This window comes from Copadichromis virginalis, linkage group LG20, assembly GCF_057382275.1.
Source record: "Copadichromis virginalis isolate Kocher_CV1m ecotype Utaka linkage group LG20, C_Virginalis_male_GT1.1, whole genome shotgun sequence".
Taxonomy (NCBI): Eukaryota; Metazoa; Chordata; class Actinopteri; order Cichliformes; family Cichlidae; genus Copadichromis; species Copadichromis virginalis.
The window spans coordinates 31,095,946-31,117,695 of record NC_140637.1 but is presented as its reverse complement, the minus strand read 5'-3'; the positions used below and the strand labels follow the sequence as shown (position 1 = coordinate 31,117,695).

Here is a 21,750-nt window from a genome sequence, read left to right as displayed (position 1 = left end):
CTGATCCTGGAGGGGCCTAACTGAGTTCTTCTTCCCCACTATTACTTAGCCTTGCTCGCAGGGGATTATCTGATTGTTGGGGTTCTTGCCCTAACATTTATCTTACAGTATAAAACTCACTGAAGCAACTATATAACACTGAAGATAATTATTGTTAATTAACTGGTTTTACTAGTTCTTCACTTGAGACAATTTATAAAAATAGTTTGGCTGATTTAATTAATTTAATTAAACAAGTTTTTAAAACCCAGTTGTTTCGTTCATTTATTTTAGATTGCTTTAATGACATTTAGTTTCCATTTCTACTGAAAGACTGTAGCTGTGTGTTTGTGTATGTCCTGAGGGGTGCGCTATTGCGCCGTGAAGTTGGGGAGGAAATGGCGTCTCTTTGAACGGCATGTCGAAGATGAAGATGAGCGTTTGAAGCTACTGAAAGATTGCTGTGAGTTCAGTCTGACTGTACACGACAGAATCCGCAAAGTGAGTAAGTACTCCAGACCGGACCGGGCAGGACCGGGTCGAATGCTACTCGCGACTTTTCAGCCTGTTTGAGCGGTTAACGGTACTGCCGCCATGTTTGTTGAGGGAAGGGACGTCAGTGCTAACAGCCGTTAGCATAACCAGCTACTTATTTAATGCAAGCTCGTTATTGAGCTACATTAACCGTTCCAGAGCTACTCAAGCCCGCGGGCTAAAGAATCATTTTTAACAGGAAGTTTGGTGAAAGCTCCATCAGTTAACCACTATTAACTTAGCAGATGCTAATCATTAATGAAGCTTCTGTGCTGGCTAAGCTATCCGTACGGCTACCTGCAGCTCTTTGTGGTCATTTCAGCTAATGTTGGACGCTATCTGATACAACGATGATAATCTTTGGTTAGCACGAGAACGGTCTGCTAACAGCACATTAATAAAGTAGACTAGCATTAGCAGCCCTGCAGAATTGCTAACGTCTGCTTTTACGCTCAGTTTCCGGATCAGAATGGGCAGATAGCCCGCCGGCTTCCCGTAGAGAGAAAATGGTTTTGTTTTGGTTAGGTGGACAAATACTTGTTTCACCCAGGGGATCTAAAATGTCTCATAGAACAGCTCCTAAACGTTTTGATTTTTCTCCAGGTTTAATTTACAGTTGTGATAAAGAAGATACGAAATAAATAAAACATTATACAAGTTAGCCGGTTAGCTTTGTGAGTGCATGCTAACAGCTTTATCCTAGCGGTGGGTTTTAGCATTAGCTAGCAAATAGCTGTGGCGCTGGATTCCACTTATGTTGTCATGAATGTTACTGAGCAGCAAATAAAAGTGCAGCCAGGTGCGTCGGTTACCTGCCGAGCTAACCGGAAGCGGAGAACAGCAGGTGTACCGGAGCTTTTAATTGTTCCGACGTGAAACAGCCCGTGTAAGGTTTCAATGGGAGTTCAGCTGGCTGTGTTTGGATTGTCCACTTGGTCACAGCAAGCACTTCCATGTTTCTGAAACAAACAGCAGAGCATTAGCAGGACACGGTGAAAACAACGATACTGATGTTGTTAAAGTATATGTGTCCAAAAAATAAATATCTAAAATACAAATCTGTGTAAAGAAGCTCAGCTGTAAATTTTACACTATAGTAATGTAAAAAATTCTCTATGAAGTTAAATGTAATAGATGCAGGACATAATACATGTGTGTGAATGAGAGGGAGAAAGGTGTAACAGTGAAACTGCAGCTTGATTTGAAGGTAGATGAGTTTAAATACCTGGGTTCAGCCATCCAAAGTAACAGACAGTGCACAAGAGAGGTGAAGAAGAAGGGTGGATGGAGTAAGTGCAGACAAGCGTCATTGGGAACTCGTGACAGAAGGATAACCGAGATTGAAAGGGAAGGCAAGGCTGAGATGTGCATTCGAGGGATAGAGGATATATTGGACAAAGGATGCAGGATGAAGATAGAACTGCCAGAGAGGAGGAAACGAGGAAGACCACAGAGAAGATTAATGAATGTAGTGAAGGAGGACCGTGCTAGCAATAGGGTGAGATGAAGAGCCATAATTTTCCTAATAGAAAATTAACAGTTAATTACACAGTGATGTGGTACAAACAGTTCAGGGGTGGTTTCATATGAAATACTTAGCAAAGCTTAGGCAATGGGGTGAATTTGATGCAGCTGATGAGAATGTGCCTGTACAAGTGAAAAATATTTCAGCTTGAGCAAAACGTGCTGCTGCTCGGATTATCCTGATTTTTAGGACACTGGAAGTTTCCGGTCAGTGATGGTCTAAGCTGATAGATGTAGGATCTTCCGTATGGTGTTGTAAAACCATGATAGTGCTGCTGTAGAATCCACAGTCTTGTGTCAGCAAGAATGAATTTTATTCGTAAAGTTACAGGACATAGACTAGATGTCCTGGGTGGAATGGGTAGAACTTTTCAACCTATAATCCTACATCTGTGGTGGAGGCCGCTGTTGCCATGGAAATGTTTAAACCTATGATCATCAGGTTGCTTTGAGAGTGTGAAACTTTAGAAACCAGAAGAGTGCTGATTGCATCAGGTGCAAAGCTCTGTGCCAGATCAATAAGGAGGCGATACTTAAACATAATGCAACACAAACTACAAAAATCCATTCAAACTGTTATTGTACAACATATTAACCATAGAAGCCCTACAACAATGAAAGCATCGCATTTAAGGGGTTTACGGCCATTTGCTGTGGAGTCTTGGATTTGCAGTTAATTATGTGATGAGTGATTCCTTATATAATTATGTAATTATGTACACAGTTTTGAACCTTTGTCTTTTTTTCCATTTTCCTTTTTTTTTTTTTTTAATACTAATGAAATCTTTTTATGGTCAAAGGTCACCTCTCAGCTGGTTGTCTCGGTTCAAGGATTAAAACTCTTTGTAAAAGGATTTCCTGAAATAGGAAATTCAATTCTGGAAACAGAGACCTTATAAAAAAGTAGCTGTTGAGCTCTGTTGTGACATTTACTGTAGAGAATGTCAATAGCGCTGCAAAATGGCTGATTAAATATAGCGTGTTATATAATGGGCGAGGTCAGGGTGAAGCTATCCAAGTGTTCACAAAGTTATTTTTAAAAACAACTTCATGTAAACCGTTCCTTAATACAATTTTCTGTGTTTATTTTGCAGTTAGTCTGTTAGTTTTTTGGTGTGTTTATCACAGAAGCGCCGGTGGGTTGTTCTGTTTGAGTATCTAAAAACGTCGATGCTATATTGGGTCTGCTTGGAGGGACCCTCCGCTTTGACTGGTTGTTGTTAATGGTAGATGACGGCAAACTCTCAGGGCCATCAGGCAGAGGCAGGCGCGGCACCAGGCCTTGAGAATTTGGGTCACGTCCTGTTGAAAACATTCACGTTGTGTGGCATATTTAACTCTTTCACCCATAAAAACAGCATTTGAAAACCACTCCAGTAGGTGTCTAAGATGGAAGGTTAGGGTGTTTTGACTAAATTCGGGCCAAACGTTTAGTTAATGTAATTATAAATTTTAATTAAATATATTGTGCACTGAAAAGTGTAAGAATCCCAAATTTGCAGCTTTTCCTCTCTGCAAGGTTGAAATTTGTGTTTTTCTGTTGGGTGGATGAAGCAGCACGGCGATGGCGTCACTTTTAGCTCTGGGCCTTTTACGAATCCCTCCAGTTTTTTCGGGTGACACAGTCAGGGGGGAAAATCCCAGTTTGGAGGTGAAACATATTTATGCTACCTGTCAGCAGCAATGCTGTTTAAACAAACATTCAACAACCAGCTCAGTCAAGTCCACAACTGTCAGTTTTCCAGTGTCCAGAGCATCATCAGTCACCCGACAGGGAGGCAGCCAATCAGAGCAGGCCAGAGCTCCAGGATCTTCTGCATCCTGACTGGAACTGCTGAGTTTAAATGCTGCAAGTCATTCAGGCACAAATAATGACTTAAAACAGTCATTCAAGCAAGTTTTACACATTTCTTTCAAAACTCACACATGAAGGTTAGCTTTTTTTAATTCATCTTTTATATTAATCTTTTATATGCCTCCGGACTCCAGTGTAAAAAATTATTATCTAAGAAGGTAATCAAATACATTCTTGTAATAAGTACACAATAAATTTAAAAAATGCAGTAATAAGATTAGTTAGTTCCAGGTTATTTGAATCTGCCAGCGGTTTTCTGTCATTTGGGGTCTATATGAGCAGATGATGGCTGAACTGATCAAAGTTTTTGATTCTGTATTCAGATTGTAAAGTGATTTTGAATTTTTCAGCAGACTTTTAGAAATGAAGTAATTATTTTTTAATTAATATTTATTCCCACTATTGTAAATGTACAGATTAAATTAAGTTATAAAGTTTAATACAGTAGACTGAAAGCTGCTCACGGAGCTAATAAGTCACTGTTTTGTATACAGAGGTTACTACTGAGGACAGGAAGTTGTCTGTTAGCTGCTAGCTGTTAGCCACCTAGCTTCACTGCCATTTTCAGCGGCTTCTGCTAGCAGCAAGATGGCGGCTCCCGCCCCGGCCGCTCTGCGTGTCTGATAGCAGCCTGCTGCCTCCGGGGCTCACAGCGCTGCACGCTGCAGCCGTATGCTCATTTGTGTTAGCCTGAGCTGCTATTGGCGGCTTCCTCCCGTCTCCAAGCAGCGCCTACTGGGCTGGATAGCACCCCAGTGGTCTCTGTCTGAGCCCGAGTCTGCGGCTGGATCTAGAAAGGAAGGCTTTTTTATATAGTAGGTCCAATAAAAGGGGACGGATCCGGGTTAGACCGCAGCTCACAGAGCGGCTCTTTAATCCTGGTAGCAGAAGCTAGTTAGCCATACAACAACGTCAGGGACATTAGCCGGCTAGTTAGCTTCTGGCGCTAGTTAGCGGGCTAATGCCAGCCGCATACCGTTTTAAACTCGCGACTGAATTTTGATCTTTGTCTGTCATTGAGGACCGAGAGGAGCGCACCAAGAGAACAGCCCAATGGAAGCCAAACCGAGGAGGCCAGCGGTGCTACAGCCCCGCTGGAAGCGCGTCGTAGGATCGACTGGTCCAGTCCCACGGCCCCGGCACGGACACAGGGCCGTAGCCATTAAGGAGCTGATGGTGGTGTTCGGCGGGGGGAACGAGGGGATCGTGGATGAGTTGCATGTCTACAACACAGGTACGATTCATATGCTCCATGTGTCCAAATAATTATGAATATGGTCTGTGTGGCTGCATGCTAAATTAATTTATATGCTATCTCGAAGCTAACTGTGCTAAAGAGCTAAGAGAGCGGAGATGTGTTCTGCTTGTGACTAATGAGGCTGAAATGCTAAATAAATAATAACCCTTAGCCTGCTAGGCTAGGCTACGCTAGGCTAACCTCAGACTACCAAATAAAACCTACTAGCCCCGCTCCGCATGCTAACAAGGTTAGCAGACAGCTAGCGGCTAACCGGGCGGCTCTGGCAGAAGCACAGAGAGAAATGGCGCGTTTTTACTGAAAACATTGCTGACGTCACATGGACACACCCCCACGTTGCTGCAGAAAATAAAGAAAAACACTTTAAAAACAAGCCAGTTTAAAGACACTTACGTTTCAAAATTCGTTTTTAGTGTTTTTGTATTTGCGTCCAAGTGGTTTGTGGGGTCGTTATTTGTTTAATATGGTTGTCTATATTTTATCGTTCTCTATCGTGGTTCTGACCTGCAATCGACTGCGGATAAAAATCTGCATATATCACAAAATTTTACATATTTACGACTTGACTAAGTTATTCCGTTTACATCGGGCATTTTTAATAAAATAAGCAGAAAGCAAAGTTACTATTTAAAAAAAACAGTTATCTAAGAAAATCTCCAAAAAGTTGATTCTGTTCATCGGGACTTAGCGTTTTGTATGGTACTCATGGCTATTGATCAATGGTCATGAGAATTTGCATGATTAAGATTAAGGAACTGACCTCCCAGCCCATTGTTCCCTCAGTGGGCTGGTTTCAGTCATTATGCCAATGTACTGTTTATAATGATTGGGGAAACCTGCAGTCAGCTGACACAGAAGAAGTCACTTGGTTGAGTGATGAAACGTTTCTCCCACAAAACGCTACATCCAGATGAACAGAATCAACTTTTTGGAGATTTACTTTCCTGGATGATTGAGAATGCATCAAGACGTTATCTAAGAAAACTTAATTGCTGTGTGTGAAGATTGTGTTGTTGATGATTTCCTAAAGCTTTAGGTTCAAAGCACAAATGTATTTTGAGCCAATTGGTGTCAAGCGTATTTGTACTGTTTTATTTCCTTAATAACATTCTCTGGGGCTGCTGTTCATACTTGTTGAATGTGTTTCTTTCAGTTGATGTAGATTTAAACGTTTTTGTATGTAGTCTGTGTTTTCATGCCAAGTTCACATCTCATTGATGTGAACTTGCAGGCTGCAAATGTTCCAAATCTAAATGAGCTTTTTTCAGGAAAACACAAGTTCTAATAATATCATTTCTAAAGTTTGTAATGGGGATTTCTCTCATTGTCCCTGTTTAAATCTCTTGAAATATTTGTATATTTGTCATGAAAATTTGTCACAGTGATCATTAAACTCTGTGAATAACATAATTTAATAAAACTTTCCAGCAAGTGTTAGACCAAACCAATGACCTTGTTAGGGTCTACCATGTAGAGTGTGTAACTGTATGTTCCACGTATCAAATCTCTCTGACTGAACATAAGACTCGAGCGGCTGGATCATCTTCCCATTCGAGCTTTTCAGTTTTGTCAGCGCACTTTAACCACAGTTTGCTGTTAACCAAAAGACATTTTGCAAACATAAAAAGAAAAGGTGTTGTGTAGCAAGCATGAAAAACCTCCAAACTGCTGACACTTTGCTGTCAGCTTCCTCCACACCCACTAACTGCTGTCCTGCAACAAATGAAATATGGAGAAATTAAGCAGGTCCCGTTTTCTGAGTGGGGGTTTGATCCGATGTTCCAACCAAATATTAGATTCCTGCATCCCTACTCGTAGTGTGTGTGGTGTCAGAGCATGTGTTAAGAGGTTCAGTTCAGTCTCCCAGATTTCACAGTGACTCTTTTAATGGTCCCAACTGGGTCGAGAAGTTACATTGCTATCATGAAACACTGAAAATCAGGAACATCCTGAATAACATCTGACCAATCTGACTTTCAGCCACCAATCAGTGGTTCATCCCTGCAGTCCGTGGTGACATCCCCCCCGGCTGTGCCGCCTATGGCTTCGTGTGTGATGGGACGAGGCTGCTGGTGTTCGGAGGGATGGTGGAGTACGGCAAATACAGCAACGACCTATATGAGCTGCAGGTCAGTGATGCTACTGCAGGGAGCGGGGTCTCTGGATGGTCAGACGCTAACTATCACAGATGATGATTAATGGTGTAGACAGCAGTGTGTTAGCCTGTAGGTACAGAGCTGATTAGCATGGCTACGCTTCTTTCTGTCTTTCTTTCTTTCTTTCTTTCTTTCTTTTTATTCATTCATCCCAACTGTAAATGTAGTAAAAAACAGTAATGCAAAGTGTCTGCAGAGCCTGTAAGTCTTTATGAAGCTTTATAAAGCTCATGAAAGTTTCACTATGTAACACCTTATACCTTCAGGCGAGTCGCTGGGAGTGGAAACGTCTGAAGGCCAAAGCGCCAAAGAATGGCCCACCCCCCTGCCCCCGTCTTGGACACAGCTTCTCTCTGATTGGAAGCCGGTGCTACCTTTTTGGTGGACTTGCCAACGATAGCGAAGATCCCAAAAACAACATCCCCAGGTAGGAAACGTCGGGAGCCAGAGCAAAAAAACTATTGGTCCAGATACAGACCTTGAGCCTGTTCTTTGACCTCTGCCCTCAGATACCTGAATGACCTGTACTGTCTGGAGCTGCGGCCGGGCTCCAGCGTGGTCGGCTGGGAGATTCCAGCAACGTCCGGCCCACCACCACCACCCAGAGAGAGTCACACGGCGGTGGTGACGACAAACCACGGGGCCAGCAGGTTAATCATCTACGGAGGCATGAGTGGCTGCCGGCTGGGGGACCTGTGGGTCCTCGACATAGGTGAGGTGGTGTCATTGCTGAGTGTTTGTGTAGTTCTGTGGAGATGAGGGTCCTGGTTCAACAGCTGTTAAATTTACAAAACATCTGGTCTGAAGTAAACAGAGCAAAAAAAAAAAAAACAATCAAAAAATGGGACACTCGAGTCCAAAAAAAGCTGTACTGACTTCTCATTGGCTCCTGTCTTCTTCATAACACAGACTCTCTGGTGTGGAGCAAACCAGGCCTCGGTGGGACGGCCCCCCTACCTCGCAGTCTGCACTCCGCCACCACCATCAACAACAAGTACGCGCAGCCCCCCACACACACGCACGCACGCATCCATTCAAAAGACTGGATTCACTTTGAGATCTCCTTGTTTATTTTTGATTTGATTTGATTGTATTTCAAATAAAGTGTCAGCATCCCAGAGCTTTTTTTTTCCTCTCTTGAGGACTTTAAACAGCAGCGGTTGAAGGGACAGCTCTGCTATCTAGCCATCAGGTTGCCACTGTACTGAACTTGCATATCGACAGTGTGACTTTTACTATTGTATTAATTGCAAAAGCAGAGGTCACTCACCACACGCCTGTCGTAAAGGCCTAAGAGCCTTTATTATAATAACTTTTCTGTCCCTGAATGGCTCTTTTTGTTGGCAGTCACACAGTTGTTGGCTGATTTTTGTTAACAGCCCAAATTTGAAAGAAGCCAGCTGAGGTGGTCCTGGTGCTTCTATCTGGAGGTTATCTGGGGAAACCTGGAACTGGGTGGGAACACCGGGGAATACCCAGAAGTTTCTAGAGATATTGAATATATGATCTTTGAGCACTTCAGGTTTCAATAAGAGGAACTGGAAAACCTTTCTGTGGAGAAGGATGTTTGGAGTACGCTGGTTATTCAGCTGCTGTTGTGACTGAACTTTAGACGAGGAGCAGATAGATGCCAGAGTTAGGCTGTGTGACGGAGAGGAACTACGGCAGGTTAATGTGTGCGTTTTAGATGTATTTTGGTTACTTTGGTGACGGAGTAATCTATCATCTTGAGCAGTGCTATAACTGAAGAAAAGTGAAATCAGTCTACTTGATGAACTTGGAACTTGTGGGAGAACTGAAGGCACACAGGAGAGATTATGTCAGATGGCTTGGAGACACTGTGTTTCTGCTTAAACTGCTGCCCTTACAATCTGGACCTGCATAAGTGGCTGAAAGTGGATGGGGGTCAGATATCTAAACAAGGACTCTTAAGTGATCCCAGACGTCTGAGCTGTATTCTACTACTGCACGCTGAAATCCCGACTGTTTTCTTTCAGGATGTATGTTTTTGGAGGTTGGGTTCCTCTGGTGATGGATGATGTTAAAGTGGCGACTCATGAGAAGGAGTGGAAGTGCACCAACACACTGGCCTGCCTCAACCTAGGTACAAATACACACTCAGATACACAGCAACACTCACAGTGGCTCTTCACATGTGTGGTGCTGAGTGCTCATGTTCATGCCGGGTCATGTAAATTATATTGCTGACATAACAGATGTTCTACATGTGCATAAATAACTGAAACTAAAGAGGAATTCATCACACAAACGACAAAACTGTGAGTTCACTTGTCTGCCTCCAGACACAATGTGCTGGGAAACGGTGCTGATGGACACTTCAGAGGAGAACATCCCCAGAGCTCGCGCAGGTCACTGTAGCGTCGCCATCAACTCCAGACTTTATATCTGGAGCGGCAGAGATGGATACAGGAAGGCCTGGAACAACCAGGTGTGCTGCAAAGACCTCTGGTACCTGGAGACCGGTGAGTGCACTAGCAGAGGTGTACTAGTGCTGTTTTACCTGAGCTGACAGTCTGACCTGGTATAATTTGTCTGACCTGTTCTCAGAGCGTCCCTGTGCCCCCTCTCGGGTGCAGCTGGTGCGGGCAAACACTACGTCTCTGGAGGTGAGCTGGGGGCCGTCACAGACCGCAGACACCTACTTGCTACAGCTGCAGAAGTACGACATTCCTGCCACACCTGCGGCCTCCTCACCTGCCACAACCCCTTCCCCCACTATTGCCACACCTGGAGCCAGCTCCCCCAAAAGCTCTGCCCCCGTCACAGCAGTACCAGCCAACCAAACTGTCCCCCTGTCCGGCATCACACTCGTCCCTACTCCCACTGCATCTGTAGTTGGAACCCCGTTGGCTGCAGCTGCTAAAGCACCAGGTGGGTCTCCACACTTGCACAGGTAGATGTAGTGGTGGTCGAGCAGGTACACATGAATGTCCCTCACCTATCTTTTTGTTTCTGCAGCAATCTTGAAAGTGCCATCAGCTCCAGGTACAACAGGCGGAGCCTCCATCGTCACAGTGAGACAGGCCATGCCCAAGTCGCCAGTTGGTGTGACGACACTTCCTGCAGGTGTTCGTATGGTGGTACCTGCTCAGCCCGGTCAAACGGTAAACAGAACTTTCTTATGAGCTTTCACCTCACCTCCCACCCTCCTCAGTACAGGTGTCACACTTCGCTCTGCACTGTTTCATGTCGTCCATGTAAGCGTGGATAATCTGGTAAAACGGGATTTATTCCTGTAACAAACACTTTGTATACTGTCATAAACTTTGATATGGATTATCATTCATATTTTTCAAATGTTCCTGTTATCATGGCTTAATCCTGTCTCCCCTCAGCCAATCGGCAGCAATCCTCAGATGAGTGGCATGGCAGCATTGGCGGCGGCAGCTGCAGCGACTCAGAAGATCCCTCCATCTACAGCAACGGTGCTGAATGTCCCCGCAGGAGCAACCCTAGTGAAGACTGTCGCTGTCAGTCCAGGAACGAGCAGTCTGCCTGTCAAAGTGGTAAAGATAAAACTCGACTTGACGCCTCCAAGACGCAGGATTACATCAGAACACGCGGCAGGTGACGTGTAACATCTTGCTCTTTTTCTCAGGTGAGTAACGTGGCCACGGGAATGTTGAAGACGGCTGCAGCCCAGGTGGGTGGGGCCTCTGTCTCCAACCCTGGGACCCCCAGCAGGCCAATCATCACGGTCCATAAGTCGGGCACGGTGACCGTCTCTCAGCAGGCTCAGGTGGTCACGACGGTGGTGGGTGGAGTCACAAAGACCATCACTCTGGTTAACAGTCCACTGAGCATGGGAGGAGGCGGGACACTGGTGAGTGATGTCAGCTGCAGCGCTGGTTTAGATGATAATTTATCTGATATCAGCATGTGGGTCAGAGTGCTGTTTATGACATCATCCCTCCCTCTGTATCAGCTCAGTAACCTCAGCAGCCTGGGCAAAGTGGTATCATTGGTCCAGACCAAACCAGTTCAGAGTGGTGCCGTTACGGTCCAGGCTGGGAGCAACGCAGTAACTCAGATCCTCCAGGTACTGGTCCCAGAGTCCTGATGAGTTTGAACCCCCTCTGTAAACGAATACTGAGACACCCCTGACTTCAGTTTCAGTTCTCACTGGGACGATTAATAAACAATGTTTAGAATCACCAGTCAAATCCATTTAAAAACTGCTTAAAGTTTGGGAACTCTTTTTTTTTTTTTTTTTTTTTACGTCATTAATTTATCTGCATGGTGTTATACAACGTTAAATGTAAGTTTCTTCTCTGACTAGAATTTAAAAAATTTTAAAAACTCAGTAACCCCGATTCTTCCTCCTCCGGCTTCCTGTCAGGCTAAGGGCGGTCTCCCTGCAGGAACCATCCTGAAGTTGGTATCGTCTGCCGATGGTAAGCAGACCACCATCCTCAGCACGGCACAGGCTGGATCCTCAGCAGGGAAACCCACCATCCTGGGCGTCGCGCCGGCAGCCTCCAAACCCGGAACCACCATCATTAAGACCATCCCAGTGTCAGCTTTGCAGGGAGGCGCAGGTACAACACCAGCACACACACTTCAAAGCCTTACATGATTTAAAGAGCCAGTAACACATCCAATAGCCTCACTTCAGTGTTTCAGTGTTGTAGGTTCTGCCTGGTTAGAACAGTTGTTTCATTGGTAAAGGAGATAAAAAAAGCAGAGAAACCTTTTGCTGCATTAAGAGAACTCGACCGGCTCTTATTACGACTGCCACATTGGGGTCATTTCACTCCCCCAGGAACATTCCTGAAAGAAAGTCGGACCACTGTGAGTCCAGTTTAATGTTTAATGTGGTGGATGACTGAGTGAAGCTCCTCCCTTCCAGGTGGAAACAGTCCGATCACCATCCTGACTACCAAGATGGTGACTCCAGGGACCGCTGGAAAAATCCTCACCACCGTGCCAAAAGTGTCTGCAGGTGGCCAGCAGGGGGTCACACAGGTAATGCACACACACACACACACACACACACACACACACACACACACACACACTGTAATGCGTGAACATGCAGACAGTAAAATTCAACTTTATTTCTAACACTAATACAGCAGGCTGAACGAATCAGACTGATGAGACTTGTTGGTTATAGAATATCAGGAAAAAAACTTTAAGCTTAGAAATCTGCGAGAAACTGTCAGAAAACAATCCTCGGAAGTCTGTGTTGGTCGTGTGTTTGTTTAATAGACGGTAATCTGATGTACTCCATATATCAGCCACATTAGATGCCACATCCGCCACATTTGACACCACATCAGTTACATTAGACACCAACCCACAAGTATTCAATTAAAAAAATTATACCCAATGAGACACTTGAGGCTCCTTTACATGAACCCTCTGTTGCCACATCGCTGTCATCTTTATGCTCTTTTATCATCAGGTTAAAGTGGCGTGTACAAAGTGCAGCAAGGAGGCCGCAAAGCTTTTCTCTTCAGTTGTTCATGTTATTGGCTCACAGTCACCATGATCCGCCTGTCATCACAGTTATTATAGTTTTGTTTTTTCTCATTTAATGTTTTTTAATTGATTACACATTAAATTTTAATTTGTGATATTGATATTTAAAATGGCTAAAACTATTAAATTCAGTGCATTTGTAGCTCAAGCCTCATCAGGCTGGTTGTGCTGACAGGTTTTAACAAAACTGTTAAATATTAAGACTAAATATATTTTCTTTTCCTTTTAGTTTTCTAGTTCTAGGTCATAAAGTTTTGTTTTTTCCAAAAATCTAGTACTTTTTGTTTTTTCAGTTAACTACTTTTTCTTTTCTCCACTCTCAGGTTTAAACTTTATTAATTTTTTAAAACTGTAATAGCCCCAGTTCAAATACTGTACAGGCAGTGAGTTTTTGTGTTTGTTTGTTTTTGATGGAAACCCTGATTAACAAAGCTGTGTCTATTGATTTATTTATTTTTTTGTTCTAAGACTGTTTTCACACCTGTAGTTTGTTTACTTTGGTCTGAGTTTGTAAACTTGTTGCTGGTTTGTTTTGTTTACATCACTACAAACCACATGAGAATATTCAGTCTGCTCATTGGTCAGGTGTGTCTGGGGCGGGACAACAAGAGTAAATACAGGAAGATGATGCTGTGTTCTGGACTATAGGAGAACTGGAGACTTCTCCCACAGTAACTAGTGTGTGTGTGTGTGTGTGTGTGTGTGTTTTCAGGTGGTGTTGAAAGGAGCTCCAGGTACGCCGGGCACAATCCTCAGGACCGTCCCGATGAGCGGAGTCAGACTGGTCTCGCCAGGAGGTGTTGGCACCAAGCCCGGCACAGTAACCACGCTGGTTGTCAAGGGAACCACAGGTAACCCACCTGCACTGACCCTCACAGCATGGGGATGCTGTCGCTACGAGGCTACAAACTAATGCCTGACAATGTGTGATTTGTCACGTTTGTTTTGTCAGTGCTGCAGTGACATGTCTACCAATCACACTCATATCAACTCCCATTAGAGCAACATTGAGTTCCTCCAGACTCTAATGGCACCTTTTTTCTAATAACACTCACAAGCAGTATACACAGGGTGTGATGTTGAAACAGCTGTATGACGTAGTCCTCCTTATCAGCCTGAAACATTTTGAATTTTCACACTTTGTGTTTTTGTCTGGCATTATTGACGTGTCTTTGTTGCCTCTGCTACTATATGTGTCTGTGCTTTAATATCCAGACAAACGCCTCCTTTCACTGCATGAGACGTTCTGTTTTTGGTATGAAGAAGATTATGGGACATAGGCCTCTAAAGAGCTTGACTTTTCACACTTAAAGCTGTCCAGTGGGCTACACTAGACCCTTTAGTGGGTCGGTTCTGGCACCAGGGCTGCATGATTAAAACTTCTCTTCTACACTAAAAATATGTTACATGTATAAAATGTCTCACCAGTGAAACATTTGCATGCAAACTACAGCAACAGCATCCATCCTACATTATCCAAAAGTAGCAGGGTTAAAAATCTGAATCAAATTTGAGGTCAGAGATGATGACGACCAGCTGGCTCACGATTTTGCAGCAGCGATGATAGTGCTGTCCAAAATGTTCCAGCGGCTGCTGCACTGCACCCCCGCGAAGTCTGTTCAGTGTCAGTGGACATGTGACCAGTCCAAACACAGCACCTGTGATTTTACCTCTGCAGGTGTCTCCAATCTGGGGACGGTTACAGGAAACATCTCCACTACCGTGGCAGGAACCGCCAGTGCTCAAGTTAACGCCTCCTTGGCAACGCCAATCACCACCCTGGCAACTGTTGCCACACTGGCTGGCCAGGTCACGACAGCCACAGCTGCCACTGGACCTAAGCAGGTAATTCATCAAATACTGGAGAAATACTGGAATACTTTACTGTAGTACTGCAGTTACACTGGACAGGACATGAAAAAAACTATCTAGCAGAACTTGTTTTTAGTATTTACAGTTTTCTTTCTCCATTATTCTGTAGTAATACTGTAACTTCTCTCTGTAGGTGACTCTCATCACAACACCAAGCGGTGCAGAGGCTCAGCCGGTCGTCCAGGATCTGCCAGTCTCTATCATGGCTTCTCCTACTTCAGAGGAACCTGGAAGTACTACGATTACGAGTACAACAACTACTGCACAGGGCGAGACTGGGGAAAGTGCAGTTGCTGCAGGTACAGAAACCAGTACCACAAGTATTCTATTTAGCTGCTGCACGAAATAAACTGTAATGCACGTTGAACTACATGATCGTTGTTTCAAAGTTGTTTATGCTGTTATTAATGATGCTGCAGTGACAATGGTCTGCTCCAACCCGCCCTGTGAGACGCACGAGACAGGGACGACCAACACCGCTACCGTCGCCAGCGCCAACATCAGCGGTAGCAACCAGGTGTGCTCAAACCCTCCCTGTGAGACGCACGAGACGGGAACGACCAACACCGCTACCGTCGCCAGCGCCAACATCAGCGGTAGCAACCAGGTGTGCTCAAACCCGCCCTGTGAGATGCACGAGACAGGAACAACTAACACTGCCACGGTGGCCTCAGCGAGCATGAGACAGGAGCTGCAGGTGCGTTCATGGAGTCTAATGCCTCTTTTTTTCTCTCCGTAGTACCAACTCAACTTGAGTCGACTCTCCTCAGTCATTCCGTTACAATTGAGGACCAGCTCACTGTGCATGTGGTTGTTATAGGAGCGCATAGTCAAGTCTGTAAAACGGTTTAGCTAACAGTGCAGGAAAAACTCAGTCCTGTAAGGGCTTGCAGGGTTTTTGCTGATTCTGTATGACCATCATGTTCCCGCTTCTCCTCCTCAGATGAGTTCAAACCAGCCTGCAGCTCAGCAGTCAGCTCCACCTGCTGTCATTCTGAACACCTGCTCAAATCCACCGTGTGAGACCACCAACACCGCCACCACTGCTGGAGTTGGTGGGCTCCAACAGGTTAGAGAGCGCTTGACTCCTGACACATGCAGGTTACTGGTGGACAGTCATTGGTTGAAGGTGTGGTGATGTCTGTAGTTAAACACCAGCTGTTTGTGTCTGCAGGTGTGTTCGAAACCACCATGTGAGACCCACGAGACCGGGACCACCAACACTGCCACCACTGCTGGAGCTGGAGGGCTCCAACAGGTGAGTCAGCTGATCAGAAGGTGAGTTGTGGCAGGTTAAAGACTTACAAACAAGAGTAACGGTGCACGTTTCTGGTTTCAGGTGTGTTCGAATCCACCATGTGAGACCCACGAGACTGGAACCACCAACACCGCCACTACTGCTACAGGTAACCTGCTCACACCTGACTTTTTGAAGACAAAGAAAAACGAGAGCTGAAATTCTCAGCAGGAACTGACCTCATTTCCTGTCCTGTGGTCTTCAGCTCAGCAGGGTGGAGACAGCCAACAGGGGGAATCCACAGAACCTTCCACATCTGAGCCCCCCTCCACAGCAGCCAATCAGAGCAGAGCTATTACTACTGTTACACAGGCCACGCCCACACCAGGACCATCCATACCTGTAAGAGGCAGACACGAGGACACACACCCGTGGCATCACTATTATGACACATTACACCAACATGTCTGTGCCTCTGCAGGAGATCTCGTCGTTGGTCGGACAGCCACGGGAGGAGTCCTCAGAGGCTGTTGCTATGGACACAGCAGCAGATGAGGGGGATGAGCCTATGCAGACAGACAGCCAAGCAGAGGATGTGATGTCATCAGCAGCGGCAGTGTTACACGTTCATGTTGAGGGCGGTGATACGGCAGCACAGGTAAGACGTCCACACACACACTTGCACAAACACTCACCTACAGGCAGCTGATTGGCTTGTCCCCACCCTCAGATGGCGTCCTCAGACGGTGGTCTTCCTCAGGAGTTGATGTCGTCTGAAGGGGACGGAGGCGAGGACGTCTCTGGGACGACGACAACCCTGATGGTGACAGGGGCGCTGATGCCGGATCAGCTGGCTGTTACCACGGCAACGGAGGAAGCGGCCCAGCAGGCGACGATACAGGCAGTACTGCAGGCAGCGGGACATATCGGTGAGAAGATGTCATTATTTTAAAGACTCGTCTGGCCGTAAGTGGACGTAAAAACTCCATGAATATGAAAAGCTGTTACTTCGCTTATTTCAAACTTGTAGTTTTTTCACCAAAAGTGATACTTTCACTACCACTGCAGTTTCACAACGTCACAGCTTCATTAATGTCTTGGTTCTGATTACTCTGCTCATCCCATAAGAGCACTAAAAACCAGCCAAAGATTTCAAACAGCTGGAGCTATATCTGTGTCCTTGTATGTTTCCAGTTCCAGCTGTTTGCTCTTTGGGGTCAGGGATTTGATAAGCCAACTGCAGTGTTTCCCAATTCTCCCCTTTATTTGATCAAGCGCCTCCTCGGGAAACATTAAGAGTTCAACGGCTCACTCCCCTTGCTAGTTTCAGGTCATACTGATTAAAACATGAAGTTCATTTTGTATGCTACAGTTTTTGTAAGAATCACAGAGGGGGGATTATCCAGGATAATCTCATCAGCTAATGACCTGCCGACCACAAGTCATTAGCTGATGGGTGTGCGGGTTCACAGTCAGGTCCACCACTCACTCATCACATCTGAGTGTGCAACAAAAGTAAAGGTTTAAAAGCAAAATGTGTGGATCAAGTGTGACATAGTTGCCTTCATGACAGATGTTATTCTGTCTTGTGCAGGTGACGCTGAGGGCTCGGAGCAGTCTATTCCCATCGTTCTGACTCAGCAGGAGCTGGCAGCCCTCGTCCAACAGCAGCAGCAACTGCAGAGCATCCACCAACCAGAACCTGAGCCTGAGCCAGAACCGGAGCCACAGCACAGCAGCATCCCTACAGGTACACCTGCTGTCAGAAGTCTAAACTTAGTGTCATTATTGTATATTTAAATGTTGTCATTGTTGCTAGGCTGTTTGTTTTAGCTACAAACGAATCTCTACGGCCCTTACGTCTATGAATTTAGGCATGAAAACAGAAAAAAATAAAACTGACGAGGAAATAAACAGATCAGTTTTCACTTGCAGTAAAGTAAATGGATCCCAACTCTGTGTGAGGAACAAATAAGTCACCTGTGAAGCTTTCAAACTCACCTGTCCATGGATAGATTCTCATTCAGCGTCATAGAGCGTTAGTTAGGAGACAATCGAAGGACAGGCACACCAAAAATATTTTCTTCATTTCTAAGAGAACTGAGTTTGGCTCTTTTTAAACTTGATCACTTTTAATCTGCTCACAGGACTGATAGCTGATCAATAACTGATCAGACCTGATCAGCTGATGACTTTGCTGCTGCTTAGTTTATGAGCCTTATAAGATTTTATGTCTTGTGTTTCCCAGAGGGCCTTGCTCCCGCAGACAGCCTCAACGACCCGGCAGCCGACACGAGTAACGGACACGAGCTGGCATCATCGGCGGTAACGAGCGCTGTTGCGCGATTGGCCAGCACGTTTGGTCCCGCCCCCACTCTGACATCAGGGCAGGTGAAGAATGAAGCACCTGCCGCACTGCCAGAGGCCCCCAACGGCATCGCACCGACTGCGCCGGTGAGCGACTGAAAAACAGGCTAATGACATGCTAACAAAACCGTAACGTCATGCTAACAAAAGGCTAACTGTGTGCCCCCTGCAGGTGAAGACGTCGGTGAAGGAGGATCGGTGGTTCGACGTCGGCATCGTTAAAGTCACCAACATGGTGGTCTCGCATTACTACGTCCCCTACGACGACAACACACCTGACGTAAGAACGCCGCCTTTAAATAAAGTTTTATTCAGTTTACAGGGATGTTCCTGTTGATCATGTCTTTGATGACGCCAATCCTGCAGGACGACTCGGGCGTGGTCCCAGACTACAGTCGAATGAGAAAGGTGGAGCTACAACCGGGGACAGCCTACAAGTTCCGTGTGGCAGGCATCAACATCTGCGGCCGTGGCGCGTTCTCAGAGGTGTCGGCATTTAAAACGTGCCTGCCTGGTTTCCCCGGAGCACCCTGTGCCATCAAGATCAGCAAGGTGAGATGCAGGCTTTTTGGCCGCCAATTATCCTGCAGTGTTACCAGTAGGAGGCGCCGAACCTCATGTTTTCATGTGACCTCTGCTCCTGCAGAACCTGGACGGGGCCCAGCTGACTTGGGAGCCTCCCGCCGTCACGTCGGGGAAGATCACGGAGTACTCCGTCTATCTGGCCATCCACTCCAGCCAGGCTTCCTCCTCCTCCTCCTCCAGTTCAGGTTCTGGTGCCACCCAGCTGGCCTTCATGAGGGTCTACTGTGGCCCCAACCCGTCCTGCCTGGTCCAGTCCTCCAGCCTCGCCAACGCACACATCGATTACACAACCAAACCCGCCATCATCTTCCGCATTGCAGCTCGCAACCAGAAGGGCTACGGTCCCGCCACGCAGGTCCGGTGGCTGCAAGGTGAGAACCACCAGGACCAGGATCAGGTGTGCTGATGTTTTTCAGAGAAAAATGGAGCTCATGTTTGTTTTTCTGTCTTCTGTAGAAACCAGTAAAGACCCCAAAGCAGCGGTGAAGAGACCAGGATCAGGACCCGCTGCAGACCTGTAAGGACATCTTTGACACAACTTTATTGTTCTATATTTCAAAAACAAAAGGGAACAACCCAACATTCATTTGATCATGTGAAAGTGTACCAGTCCATTTTACTGACTTTACACAAGTAGACTCCGTTTGTGTTTCTCAGACGGTTTCCTGTTCTAAAATATTTTAGTTGTCTGTCATTTTTATGCAAAAAAAAGAGCGAAGCCGACTCCCTTCAGTTATTTTCATCGTGATTTTAGACTTTAAATATCAGCCTCAACGCTTCGACTGCAGTACATGCTGCCCCTCCACAGGGCTGTAGTCACCATGACTGCAGGCCGCCTGACCTGACGGAGCGGATAACAGAAAGAGCCTGGATATGTTGAAGTTTCCCAGCAGGAAATTATACTGTAGTGACTAGAAGGGAAGAAATTACAATAATTAAATTAAGCTTTTTTTAAATTAAGTTTTTTTTTGTTTTTTAAGATAAAGAAGGATTATTCTGAGCTGTGAGTCATGCAAAGCTGAAACGAGTAGAATCATTCTTTAAATCTCACTGAACCTCTTTGTTTTGTCCCTAGTAAATCTGCTGGACCAAAGAAGTTCAGAACCGACCAATAGGAGGAGTCGACTTTCTCCTGAAGACTGTGATTGGTTACTGTTGCTTGGTTGCCAGAACCAGGAGGAGGCGGGACTCTGGAAACAAACAAAACAAAAGACTTGTAGGATATTTGTACATTTTTTTTGACCAATCAGAACTCTTCTTCCTTTGTTGTTTCTTTCTGCTGTTGTCATGGAGACAATGTTGGACAGAGTCAACAGCATTTCTCCAAATGGGATTAAAATTTGAATTTATTTGAGTTATATGTAGGTAGCTCTCTCTCTCTCCCCCTCTCTCTCTCTCTCTCTGAATGTCTCTCGCCCTCTCTCTGTCTGAGGTCGTTTTAAAGGTCACAGTTTATGGTGCTGTTTGTGGGCGGAGCCTCTGCAGCAGAGAGGGGCGGTGTTTAAACCAGCTCTATTGTAAATTATTTTCTCCCTGTAGCGTTGAAATGTTGTTTTCATTTTTATAAACGTCTGTTAGGTTATTCAAAGTTCTTCTTCTGTGGTTTCTGTTTCTTCTTCTGTTGTTCACAGCATTCACAAATTGGTCAGTGAAGGAAACTCGAGCTGTTTGAAAATCAAACCAGATGTTTGTGAATATTCTCAGAAACAATAAAGATTTTTAGAACATTTCCTGCTCTTCGAACAGAAATCAGTGATTTCTCCACCTGACCCTTTCAGAATCAGCTGATTTGTAATCTACTGTAACTTATTCATATCTGAGCAGTGTATGTCCCTGATGTCAAACATATGGTCTGGCAGCTAATGTTGGTCCTTCGAAGGGTGTTGGATGGCCTTGAAAAGAAAAAGAGTGTAAACTTTGGAGTTTTCTATTAAATAAAATAGGATCGTATAACAGGAGTAGGAACTGTTAATCTAATCTGAGCCGAAGGTCTCGGTCACCATCAGTTTTCCCAGTTTTCTTACATACCAGGCTACACCAATCCAAGTGCTGGATCAAGCATTAAACATAGTTTGGGGCTTTTTGAATCATTTTTTAATTTGTATCTCAGAAAAGACTCAAATTATGCAAAATAGTCTGCAGTTAAGTGTTTGCAGAACATAGAGAGGCTGATTGAAAGGAAGCCTGGCTCCAACAGCAGAGCTGTAATAATACAGAGAATTATACCTCCTTCAAAGGAGGAAGTCCGGCATGGATATTGGTTTTTGGTGTTCAAAATCTGGAACAAGAACAAACAAAATGTGACAGACACAAACAATCAACAAAAAGTCAACATGACTATTTAAAGTACTTTGTTTCATCTGTTTTACCAGGACGAAGAAATATTGAATTGCTTTTGAAGTAGTGCCTAAACCCACCCTGGGAAAGAAGACACAAATTATACTGTAAATACTTTTACAGTATAACTGCGTCATTTTTACTGCTGGAATGGTTTATTCTTGCCTAACCTCAGGAAACCAGGAAAGGAGATTCACCTTTAGAAAGTTTTGTTTAAACCGTGATTGTGAAAGGGGTGAAAAAAGGCTCCATCGTTACCTGACTTGTTACTCGTGCCTACCTTTAAGTATTTGTAGGTAAACATGATTAAATTGAAATTCAGTTTAATTACGGGGCATTCACAGCCTTACTTGTGGGCCTTATTATATAGTGTTACATTTTTTTTCCTTTTTGTTCATCACAACTAAAAAGGTATACTGTAATATTTCTAGCACAGTCATGAGGAAGCTGCTAACGTGAAAGATGATGACCACCAGTGCCCTCCATAATGAGGTTAAGCCACTGAAGGTCACTGCTGAAAAGGCTGGCTGTTCACAGAGTG

The 21,750-nt window shown here is 45.0% G+C and overlaps 1 protein-coding gene across 5 annotated transcripts; it reads left to right on the top strand.

Moving 5' to 3' along the window:
• Nucleotides 1-353: 353 nt before the first annotated feature.
• On the top strand, nt 354-20,601 carry hcfc1b (host cell factor C1b). Of its 5 annotated transcripts, none has more exons than XM_085444355.1 (32): nt 354-484; nt 4,914-5,126; nt 7,131-7,279; nt 7,573-7,733; nt 7,816-8,018; nt 8,216-8,300; nt 9,304-9,410; nt 9,610-9,789; nt 9,875-10,198; nt 10,286-10,431; nt 10,663-10,833; nt 10,926-11,150; nt 11,253-11,366; nt 11,667-11,865; nt 12,177-12,292; nt 13,524-13,662; nt 14,490-14,656; nt 14,817-14,982; nt 15,103-15,380; nt 15,627-15,752; nt 15,858-15,941; nt 16,023-16,089; nt 16,186-16,322; nt 16,402-16,578; nt 16,651-16,849; nt 17,515-17,670; nt 18,169-18,374; nt 18,460-18,567; nt 18,654-18,839; nt 18,934-19,243; nt 19,329-19,389; nt 19,948-20,601. In XM_085444355.1, the coding sequence occupies exons 2-32, from the start codon at nt 4,946-4,948 to the stop codon at nt 19,985-19,987; spliced, it is 4,968 nt and encodes a 1,655-aa protein (XP_085300481.1). In that variant the 5' UTR covers nt 354-484; nt 4,914-4,945; the 3' UTR covers nt 19,988-20,601. The 5 variants fall into 5 exon arrangements, with proteins under 5 accessions (XP_085300481.1, XP_085300480.1, XP_085300477.1 ...); XM_085444354.1 differs by having other exon boundaries at nt 400-442; XM_085444351.1 differs by having other exon boundaries at nt 425-480.
• Nucleotides 20,602-21,750: the final 1,149 nt, after the last annotated feature.

Bases quoted from the DNA above. Each gene is read 5' to 3' on its own strand.
- hcfc1b (XM_085444355.1), top strand. From the start codon at position 4,946: ATGGAAGCCAAACCGAGGAGGCCAGCGGTGCTACAGCCCCGCTGGAAG. The intron at 8,301-9,303 runs GTACGCGCAGCC...GTTTTCTTTCAG, and splicing joins GCCACCACCATCAACAACAA to GATGTATGTTTTTGGAGGTT. The intron at 11,151-11,252 runs GTGAGTGATGTC...CCTCTGTATCAG, and splicing joins TGGGAGGAGGCGGGACACTG to CTCAGTAACCTCAGCAGCCT.